This window comes from Archocentrus centrarchus, chromosome 21 (genome assembly GCF_007364275.1).
Source record: "Archocentrus centrarchus isolate MPI-CPG fArcCen1 chromosome 21, fArcCen1, whole genome shotgun sequence".
Taxonomy (NCBI): Eukaryota; Metazoa; Chordata; class Actinopteri; order Cichliformes; family Cichlidae; genus Archocentrus; species Archocentrus centrarchus.
In genome coordinates, this window is record NC_044366.1 from 1,770,768 (window position 1) to 1,782,009 (window position 11,242).

Sequence of the window (11,242 nt, forward strand, 5' to 3'; positions counted from 1 at the left end):
ACACACACACACCTGGAGTTACAGTCAGTAGTTAGTGTTTCTAGCAGAAACGTTTCTCTACTGGAAGCTTTTATTATTTTGAAGTTTCTGAATAAATGACTCTGATCCAGCATATCACAGCTCCTCTCTCATTTTGACTCTATTCTCACATTTCAGCTTTTTTCTGGACATTTTGACTTTATTTTTTGAGATTTTACTTTATGACTGGCCCCAGTGCTCCTCAGCAGATTTACCATGCAACAACAGCAACAACAAGAACAATAATAATAATAATAAAAATAATAATAATAATACAATATATTATGAATGTTATCATTAGCAGAAAAAGCCACACTAAAACATGATGCAGAAAAGAAGTTAAAGTTACAAAATATTTAAGAAAACATTTTATTTTACATAAACTGTACAGATGACATTTACTGGACTAAATGTTTCTCAGACAGGAACTAAAAATAGCTTTTCTTATTAAATAGAAAACTGGAACAAAAAAATAGAATTAAAGATGAAAAATGAAATGTTGCTTATTGTACAAAACAGAATGAAAACAGAGCTAAGAAAGGAGTATCATGTATGGTACCCTGATGCAGTGGTAGGCCTTTTACACATGATCACAAACAGTATTATACACAGTGACTCGACGGCCTCGCCGTCTGAGCACTACAGCTAAAATCTTGGCCTCTTTGGTTCCATTAATTAGGTAAAATACATCTGAAACAAAATTCAAATTTTCTTCTATAAAAATAACTTTTCAATGGCAGTTTTTGTTTTGCTAAATCCGCAACTTTTCAGTGCAAACGTCACAACAATCATTCGCTTTGGAAAGGAAGCGAAAGATTACATTTCAAGTATTGATAAAGAGTTGAGGACTGAAGAGAGGAAGGAGGAGAGAGAGAGAGGATTCAGTCTAATAGAGCATGTTGAGTATGGGTATAGGTTACTATACATTGCATAGCTCATGTGGCACTTATTCAGCGATAGGACAGGACACTCAGTACCCCTTGGAAGGCATTTATTTATACAAGTGCTATTCAGGGTGTGCATTTCAGTTTCTGCAAGTGCTGCACTGCACTGTGGTGACCCACTGGGCCAAACCTAGTCTCCGAGTCTGCAGGGTGGCTTCTGCTGAGCCTTAGCGGGAAGGAGGAAGCAGTTTTCTCTCTGTCAACACGAGAGTGACGGCCACAACGACGCCGGCGGTGGCGGGGGCTCTGTGGAGGACTTTGTTTTGCTGCTGCGCTGCTGTGAAGGCTGTAATCCTGCAAGGCATTAAGCGCTGCCGGTTTAACTCCACCAGAGAGGACCGCCAGACTGAGTCCGTCTGCATAGCAGGGAAGTGCTGGTGTTCTGATCTGGACGAGCTGATGAACTGTCAGTGCTTTTTAAAATGTGCTCAGAGTACTTCAGAGGTTGGGGGGGGGGTGCAGTGAAGCCAATCATGTCACTTTCTTTAAGCGCTTTTTTAAAAAATCTTCATACACGAGGAGATGATGGGCCATTATTTTTTGACTAGAAATGGCAAACTAGAGAAAAGTATCATTTGGTGATAATCGTTCCCTTCTCGTGCCGCCGCTGACCAACGAACGGACATGACACAGGCGGCAAGCGTGTCCCTCAGTCTGATAAATATGCACGCCTGCGCCAACACGTGCGGACACAACAGTGATACTTGCTTTTGCTAGATGGTACCAGTGTGTGTTGCTTGCACATACAGTAGGTATAGATATATATGTGTACCGTACAATAACATCCTGTTTGTACAAAAGGCCTTCCTGACAGTTCAGTTAATGACGGGTCAGCGTGGACTCAGGCGCAGCCACACTCGTCCACGATCATGTTGGGCACGTCCCTCTTGATGATGTTGTATTCATCGTCAAAGTAGAGCAAAGACATCGTACTGAGCTTGGTCGGGATGCAGCAGGAGTTTACTGAGCCCGGGCTCATCCCCCGCATGCGGTACTGATTAACCACTGCGGTGTGGAAGGATGAAGCCGAGCCCGGCACGCCTGCCATGTAGGCCGGACAGCTGCCCTCACAGTAGTTACCGTAATAACCAGCTGGTGCAATGATCCAGTCGTTCCAGCCAATAAGCCGGAAGTCTATGTAGAACTGCTGCCGACAGCACAAGCCCCCGCTGGTGCCATCACAGTCGAGCCCTCGCTTTCTAATACGGTGCTTTCCATCCAGCTGTCGTGCGCGCACCACCAGGAAGGGCCGGTGGGATGGGTCGCTGGGGTCCACCAGCACGGGAGCCACGCCAGCTGTCTCACAGCCCTCGCAGTGGATCTCCAGGTCCTGCCTCCGGCTGCCCTTCCCAAACACAGCCCGCACCGCCTCTGAGAGCGGGAACGTATGCCAACCGCTGCGCTTCAGATCCACCCGCTTCTCCACCAGAACCCAGCGGCCTGTTCCTCCTCCGCCGCCACCGCCTCCTGGGCTTCCCTCTGCAGCACTCACAGCCCTGGCCTCTTGGTAGTGGATCTTGACTGTCACCTTCCTCCGGATGCCCTTCTCAGGACCCCCTGGAAGCACACGGAAATACAGCCACATGTTGGCCTGGGACACGTACAGGTTCTGGTTTCCCTCGTTGGAGATGAGGAAGTACAGGCTGGATTTGGAGGGTGTTTGCTCATCTGTTGGAAACGAAGAAACAGAAACTTAGTATCAGTCTTTTCCACCATATCTGGATACACAGAGGTAGAAAGTGCATTCTCATGCTGGCCTGGGAAATTCATGATTAACCTTAAAAATGATCGTCTGACTCTAATCATAGGATCCAAAGCTGGGAGTTTTGTGGACCTTTCAGCAGCATCGTATTGTTTTCAGTTCTCTGCTTATGAAAACGCTTCAGCAGTTATCACATGCCTGTAGTTTGAAACTTCAGTAACGTGATATCGCATCTGATCCAAGAGAGAGATAGGCGGACATGTGACAACTTAATCAACTTCTCGACAACAGAGCATGGGCTGCTGAACGCAACGACGTGAAGCTGGGAGGTCTTTGTTGTGCTATAACTGAACACACTTCTGTGGCTCCAGGAGAAAGGTTACTGACCTATAGACTGTTTTCTGCACTCACACAGACACACAAACAGAGAAAGTCCCCCAACAAGGGCACAGCTTTGTCTCTACAGATCTGTTTTCCCCTTGTTTTCCCTGTTCACCCTCAATCACTGTGTCAGGTGACCTTTGTGGCAGCTCCTGATAGGCCAACGGTGACAGGCCAGTTCTGGGATCAGGCCCAGTTGGCTTCAGGTCCAGTTTTGTAAGCGATGGGGCCAAAAAGAAAAGAGAGAGAAGGAAAAGGGAGGAGGAAGATGAAGGGAAGGATGAAAGTGGAAGAGTTGGGAGGGTGGTGGACACGGCCAAGGCCTGCGGGGGGTTCATTGAGTTCACTGTTGGTGCCCAACCCAAGCCCCGCCTCCCACCCTACGCTACCCCATTTGCACCTCCTTCCAGCGGGAGCAACCTGAGAGTGACAGCACAAAGCTCCGAGTGAGGCAGTGGGAGAGCGCCGTGCTGCAGCCCGCCATTGAAACGCACGGCCTTCCAGAAAAAGCATGATGAGGCAAAAATAAAAGCCATTTACATGACACTGGCCACTTTCTACAGCGGCACAATGAGGAGATCCTGAGTGTCTAAAGGTGGCGCTGGGCTCTCCCTGGCACCACTTTTTTTTTTTCTTTTAAGCCTCATGATGTCTTCCAAATTACCCCGAGGTAACCAGCAAGGTTTCTATTTCAGGAGATTTGCCACAATGTGCTCAAGCAGAGCTTTGAAAGCAGCTAAATGACTTTGTTTGCCGACTGATTACTGTGTGTCAGTGTCAACAGGTGGCCACCAAAGACAGGCCCCCTCTTTGAGGCGCCTGACGCCTCTTCCTCCTGTAAAGTGCAGCTTTACGTTCACTCAGGGGCCTGTTCAGACCAGCTCTCCATTCTCAGCACGTCAGCTGGGAACTCACGCACACCCACCCACCCCCACGGTGAGCAACGCTCCACACGGCCTGTCGGTAAAATATGATGGCGCACAGCGAGTACGTGTTCAAATCACCGTGAAACCAACATCGTGAAAGAATCAGCTGAACAGCAGCTCCTGTAAAGGCCCCCTCAGGGCTACAAGTAAGTAACCCGGCCTCAGTCATCGCTGTGCGTGCCCCGACAGCTCTGAGCTCAGGCAGACGGGCATCGCACGGTGACGGCGTGATGAACAGGCGCAGAATAAACCTGATCGAGCTCAGCGGGCTCTGTGATCATTTCCCATCTTTGACTGCGGGCCAACTTATTCCCAGAGGATATCAAATCAGGTGCAGCTAACCCTCTAAGCAGCAAGTCATCACAGGTGCTAACCTGAACTCTGACCCCACCCTAACCATTAAATTTGGGGAAAGAAAGGCACAGTGCACGTTTTAAATTTTGATAAAGACATGGATGTTTTTGATGGGTGTCGTTTGTTCAAACCCTCTGAGCTCTGTGAGAATCTAACCTCGTGTTTTGGAGAAGAACAAAAAGGATTTCTCTAAGAAAACAAAACAGTTTTTCAGGTGTGTTATAATCTTATTTTAACTTTGGAGAACATTCAGGAGTTACATATTCTACAGTTTCTAACACTAGCTGTTATAAATGCATTATTACAGTTATTTTGTTACTATAAAGTTTTTTATGAAAAAACTAAGTACATGTATAAACAAAAAGGTAGAATGACTAAACAATGGGAGAGGGAGGAGAAGGGGCAGTTTGGGATGGGGAAGGAGGAGGGGCTAAAGGTTGGGAGGAAAACTGGGCTGGGGACATGTGGGGAAACGAATCTGAGGACGGCTTTCAGTTATGGAGTATGTCGAGGTCACAGGTTAAATCTTTCCCACAAACAGTTTGTGGATTTTTACACACTAAATGTCACAGAGCTGCTTTTATACAGGATCTGCAGCAGGTCTGTGACTGACCTCTAATTTCATTACCCGTGAATCTGCCTGTAATTAGTTTATCGGATGTCCCTGGATGATATGATCAAATCACAAACCCAGAGAGTTTTACAAATGAGATAACCAGGATTAAAATTATTAACAGTTTTCTTGGTATTCAGTTAAAGTTGTTGTTCTGCCTCCCATTCAAAGACCCGGTTTATGAGGAAACAGGTTACGAAAGTATAAAATCGTAAACTTGTTTTCTAAGCACAGCAGTCTATTTTTTACCCTCAGCCTGAGCGAGGCAACAACGTGATGAAGATAATTATTGCAAAATAACTTCTCATCAGGAATATGAGATGTGGTCAGTGTGAAGTCGATAGAAGTCATTCGTCCAGTTTCTGACGGGGAACAGGAAGTCGGTAAGGATGAGAACAGCACGGCGCTGAACGTGGAGGAGAGTTAGAGCCACGTCAGGTTAGGTCGGTGCAGAGCGTAGGAGAAGCAGCAGCTAATGTTTGAGCTGCTGTAGCCATGCACAGCGGTACGACAGCAGTGTGAGGGATAAAAGAGGAAACGACAAAAGAAAATGTTAATGAAAACTCGAGCAACAAGGTCGCCGAACAAAACAGGCCGATGGACGCAGCCCGAGGCCTGCGAGACAAAGACGTTGTTGAAAGGAAGGTCTGAGGAATTTGGTGGCGTAGAGAGCAGCATGCACTGCAGACTGCGTCCAATAAAAACCAGAGACGCAGTGACATCACAAAGGCCACGGGCAGCCTCGCCCGTGATGTCGGTGTGCAGAGTGGAAAATGTTGCTCATTAAAGTCACTGAGCCTCGTTGCCGACTCCCTGATCGCTGCTCTCTGACGGCGCTCTGCCGGCTGCAGCTGGACAGCTGTGTGACCTCACCGAGACTCCGCTGCACCTCCTGCACCCTTTTTAATTTCTACTTATTGATTTATTTACTGCCTGGCAGCGAAGCTGATTTTGCACTGAGGTTACACACAGGATGATTTTGATCTATTTATGAGATTATTTCCCAACCATAAGCAATACAGTATAGTTGGTCACTATAGTCCATTTCTGCTTGTGTTCTTCTTTAAAACTGGTCAGAATTCAGATTTGAGTTTATTATAAATACAAGTGTTTGTTTAAAATGCACTTCTATCATATTCACCTTCAAAAAATAAAAAAAAAAATAAAAAAAAACTGAATCAAACTGAAGTTCACATCTTCACTTAGAAAAGAAATCCGTGATTTGATTGATGATGTGATAAATATTGATCTATGATATGATCAGATTGGTTCCCATATGGCCGGCTCCTGCTCCCAACAGCTGCCTGGTCACAGGAATCCAGGTTACATGTACTCCTTTATGGGATTTTCTGCATACCCAGATGGAAATCTGCTCACAGAAGGCTCAAATGCATCTAAGAGAGTTGAAAGGTCACGACTCCTGCTTTCTGAAGCTGTGCTTCTGTAGCGTGTGGCTAAAATGCCACCGGCCCCTAACCCTGAGTGAACCTGTGACCTGCTGGATGTTAAAAGGTTAAAACACAGGAGGAAATCTGCAGTGTCACGATAACCGGCAGGTTTAATCTGCTGCTACAAAGCCATGAATGGACTTCTGCTCGATATCAAAGGTTTTTTTTCAGCGGTGAAATAAACCTAAAACCACAGCATGTGACCCAGCTGCTACCTGTGGACAGGTGGCACATGAATGCTTCTCTGAGCAGAGCACCGGCGATCACTCCTCCTGCTTTGACATACAGATCGGCACCACATGACTTATTTCAGCTGAGGTCCTTTAGGAGGAATGAATTGTTCTTTTCATGCTGCGTTACAAACAGCTCGGAGCTGGCCTCGACACGCCTCGCCTGACCCCGCAGTGGAAAAACGTTAGTGATTATCAGCAGGCAGGACACCTGGGTGGGCTGTTCCAGCGTGTCTACACCTGCGCCACCAAGCCAGGGAAGAGGCCACGGATGGAGGCAGGCTAGCAGGCAGGTAGGCAGACAGCTTCAGAGTTCATTACTCAAAGCTGCTGTCGACAAGACCACACGGCACGGCTGTAACGTGACGTGTCCGCCGCCCCTCGGGCCTCGGCTTTCAAGGAATTCAACACAGAGCGAGGAGGCGTGGACACGAGACTCTGGACTCTTGACCAGAGGTTACAGCCACTAATGTGCCGGACCTGGTGCTGTTAAAGCTTTACCACAGAGGAATTTTTAATCACGTTGCATAAATCATTTATAGGATCCAGAGCTATACAGTAGCAGCCAGCCCCGCTGACTGAAACACACCCTGCTGAGTGAATGTGGAAAATGGCTGGACAGGGTCCAGGACTGCCATGACTGACAGCTCCTCATGAAAGAGCAGTGTCCTGGAGTAAACCTGCCAACCTGATCCTCTGGAGGAACCAGTTAATGACCTCCCATAATGAAGTCTTAATTCTGAGTTTTGGACCACTCGCCGCGAGTTCACCAGGTCCAAGCGGCTGCAGCGAGCAATCGAGAAGCGCCGATCTGAACTTCTCCATCGAGCTCTTTCTCTTTCGCCCTCCCTTCTTCCCCGCTTCGCTCCCGTGGATACGGGACACCGAATCCCTTAGTGAGGGCCCACGGGAGCATGTCAGGGGAGAGGAGAGATTGGCAGCATCGCCCTCACCTGCCCGGGGCCACTTGGCAGACCTCGTCCCTCTGTGCTACCGGAGATAAGGTGCCGCGGTTAACCCTGCGCCGAGGGGACATGAGCTGACCTCCACACAAACACAAAGCACACAAACACCTATCAGCATCCATTTGCTGGCTCGCTGTTGGCTAAACAGATGCCAGCCTCACCCCCCCTCAACCCGCCTCGTCCTAAAACAACAATTCAAGCTTCCTCATGCTTGAGTGGGGGGGCAAGCTTCCCTGGCTTCAGAGCATTCTGGAGACCTCGCCTCTGTGCCATGCCCCGGCTGGCAGCATCCGATCTGGGGGGGCTTGAGCCAGCTGGCCGGGAGGCAGACGGGGTCTAGGGAGCAGGGACCCGAGCCAGCTCCATGGTACAATGCCACACAAAGGCTCAAAGGTGTGAGGAAGAATAGAGTGAGGAAAAAAACAGGAGAAGAAGAAGCAGCAAAGGCGCCCAGCAAACCTTTAAAGCTTCACAACACTGCAATATGGACACACACACACATACACACACCAAGAGCACCAACAGTCCCATCACCTCATCCAACCCGGCACGGACTCAGATGTCTCATACATTATTCTAAGCAATTTCTTTTGTTTTCTCTGCTGTTTTTCTTCTCCATGTTGACATGATGTGAACACACTGAGCTCTTATAATAATCGCCCGGCCTTTGTTGCTTTGCCATGAGGGCGCTCAGATCATTCCCACTGGAAAGCAGGACCTCGAGGTCCATTCAGGCTAATTGTAGCTGCAGAGCCAGTGGGAAACCTGTGTGTGTGTGTGTGTGTGTGTGTGTGTGTGTGTGTGTGTGTGTGTGTGTGTGTGTGTGTGTGTGTGTAAGAATCCTATTTTTGTGTGTTTAATTGTATGTTTTCTTCCTCTTCAGCTACCAGTTTGTGTTGGGGTGCAGTTCTCACAGCACCAAGTGACAATTATTGGATTCTGCTGATGATTTTGTGTGTGTGTGTCTGAGTGTTTGTGTGTGTGTGTGTCTCTTTGGACTTCAGAGAATTAGTTAGATACACATTCTTAGAGGAAGGGATAAATGGCTGATTGAGGGACTTTGTCCGTATTTAAAAGAGGGCTTTATACATCAGAGTATTGAGTGTGAGCTCAGCTTTGAGATGAAATTGGATTCAGAGGTGCTTTTTATCCCCTAGCCAACACATGGGGGTAATTTAAGGACTGTGTCTTTGGTTTCATGTCTTTTGGGTTTCCAGATCAGGAGGATTTAAGGCAGCGGCCAGTGTGATGTAATGATGATGATGAAAAATGATGTCTGCAGCAGATTCCATCGCTTGATGAATGTTTTTACTGCATTTGTTGCAGCTGCCTCCAAAATAAATAAAATGGGACCTGTTAAAATTGGCAGTTATTAAGTCTCCCGGTGCCCTGCTGCCTGCTACATGCGGGCAGAGGGTGGAAGAGTTCAGGCAGGGGTCGGTTTAGACGTGCCGTGAATTATTGATTCGTACCTGATTCTGCGAAGCTGATGATCTCCGATGTCTCCGCCTGAACCTCGTTGTTGAAGGCAGCCTGCCCGTCGAAGCTGGGGATCTCCACCCGGCCGTCCTCTCGTACTTTGCCGGCGTGCAGCCTCCTCAGCGCCGTCACCATCGCAGCCTTCGGGATGGGATGGGTGATGTTGGGTCTCTCTCTCATCTGTAGCCGGTTCAGTATGTGCCTCTTTACCGCCTCCAAGAAATCGATGTTCATCCGCTCCGACTGATCCGGCGCCCTGAAGCCGCAGGACGCGCACGACTCCTGGGGTGAGCTCTGAGTCTCTGTCCCGGGCACCGAGCTGCAGCGCACGCACAGCACGCACGCAACTAAACAGGACAGTGCCACACTGTACACGCTCATTGTCGGAGTTTATTCTGCAGTCCAGATGCTACGAAAGAAATGGAAAATCTTTTAAATGCGCGCAGTGAGGCTAAAGCGACGTTTCATCTACAAAAGTTCCGGGACAGCATCCACTGAAGAAATCCACTGTGTTCCAAGTGTTTGTATTCCACGACACTAAATCATTCCAGGCATAGCGCTTCCAGCGCGGTATCCAGCAACAAAATAAAAGTTCATCTCTGTGATCGGGAGGCGCGCACAGCAGTTCAGGTTGTTGACGCGCTTCTGTCAAAGCACGCTGCGTTCAGACGCGTAATCTGCCAAAACAAAAGAGCACAAGTCTGAATCAAAGCCCGTCCAGGCGGCTCCTCATTCAAACAGCCCGCAGACTCTCCTGTCCTGCAGTCGCAGCTCCGAGCGCAACGCGAGCGCTCCGCGAGTCCGTGTGTGCGCCGCGCGCGGCTGTAGGTGGCCAGCTCCCGTGCGTCCTGCAGGATAACGCTCACTGAGACCCTTTCCTCTCTTTGCAATCACGACAACAGGGGCTCCGCACACCCAAAGTTTTTATACAGGATCCAACCCACGTGGGAATTTCCACCAACAGCGCGCGAGGGATTATTACTACCTCTAAAGATCCACGACTGTTGGACATGGTTTTATTATGGTAACACGGCGGCCCCGCAGCGGTCGCTTTATTTTACTTCTTTTTCTGCTCTTGCGGTATATTTGGCTCATAGTCCTCAGTGCGGGAGATCACCTCATATCCACCTTTAGGAAGTTTTGCAAAGGCACCTTTCGCGGGGATACCGCACAGGCAGGCAGTGATGGTAATTTTTAATATTTAAAGATCTAAAACATCAAACTTCTGTTTCCACGTAGGACATGAACAGCTCGCAGATTCCAGCCCATGCAGAACAGCCTCTTTGATTTAATCATTTCTATAAAAATCTCATTTTAATTAGATTCATTTAAGATAATATTTCTATATATTTTTAACTTTTGACAACGGCAGGGGGAAAACTAAATAAAAGCAGGAACTGAATTGAGGTGAGTGCATGTCCGGTGACAACACAAATTAGCAAACAGCGCCATCTACCGACAATGTGGGACATAAACCAGGCCATGAGGTTCTGTGGTGAAATCCTTGCATGGATCATAGATCAGGGATCAGTGGATGTTCTCTGGTCTCCCTCTGAGTGTTTCCAGGACCAGAGTGGACAGTGGGTGTCCTCATTGTCCAGAGTACCTGCCATCCTAAAGCTTATACTTCAGTTTAGATGAAGTATAAGCATAGATAATGGGTTTTATTTGGATGTTACTGAGGACTGATTAGCAGGTGTCTGTGTGCGATGCTCCCGTACAGTCTGAAGTCTGTGGCCTTCTGGTCCAACAAACATGGCAGTGGACAAAAAACTAATGCTGATGCTTCAGAACGTGGAGTCTGAGACTAACGACGCCTCAGTGGAGCACACAGGGGAACATGCTGTCGTGTCTGATGACAGGAAAACCAAACCTGCTGGCAGGAACACCACCAGACACTTCTCTTCACCTGCTGCACCCATCACTGCAGTGGAGGCAGCCAAGAGAGCAGAGGTTTAAGGCCAAAGGTCAGCCTTCGACCTTAAACCTCTGCTGCCAAAGGTCAACCTTAAACTGCACAGAACATCTGTGGAGACCTGAAGGTGGTCACTTCTCGTCCAGCCCAACCAAGCCTGAGAGGATCTTTTAGGAAGAGTGGGATAAACTTCCCAAATCCAGGAGTCTGTACAGACTCCACAAAGGGGGAGTCCAAATCTGAGATTTCAGCTTTTCATACTGAACA

The 11,242-nt window shown here is 48.2% G+C and overlaps 1 protein-coding gene across 1 annotated transcript; it reads right to left on the reverse strand.

The window, feature by feature from the left end:
* Window positions 1-56: 56 nt before the first annotated feature.
* LOC115800612 (inhibin beta B chain-like) lies at window positions 57-9,944 on the reverse strand. The gene is made up of 2 exons (XM_030758093.1): window positions 9,054-9,944; window positions 57-2,630 (listed from the first exon to the last, which is right to left on the reverse strand). Exons 1-2 carry the CDS (start codon window positions 9,439-9,441, stop codon window positions 1,804-1,806), a joined length of 1,215 nt encoding a protein of 404 aa, XP_030613953.1. The 5' UTR covers window positions 9,442-9,944; the 3' UTR covers window positions 57-1,803.
* Between the last annotated feature and the right edge of the window lie 1,298 nt (window positions 9,945-11,242).

Coding starts and splice junctions, on each gene's coding strand:
- LOC115800612 (XM_030758093.1), bottom strand. CDS start 9,441: ATGAGCGTGTACAGTGTGGCACTGTCCTGTTTAGTTGCGTGCGTGCTG. Junction 2,631..9,053: donor CATCAGCTTCGCAGAATCAG/GTACGAATCAAT, acceptor CGTTTCCAACAG/ATGAGCAAACACCCTCCAAA.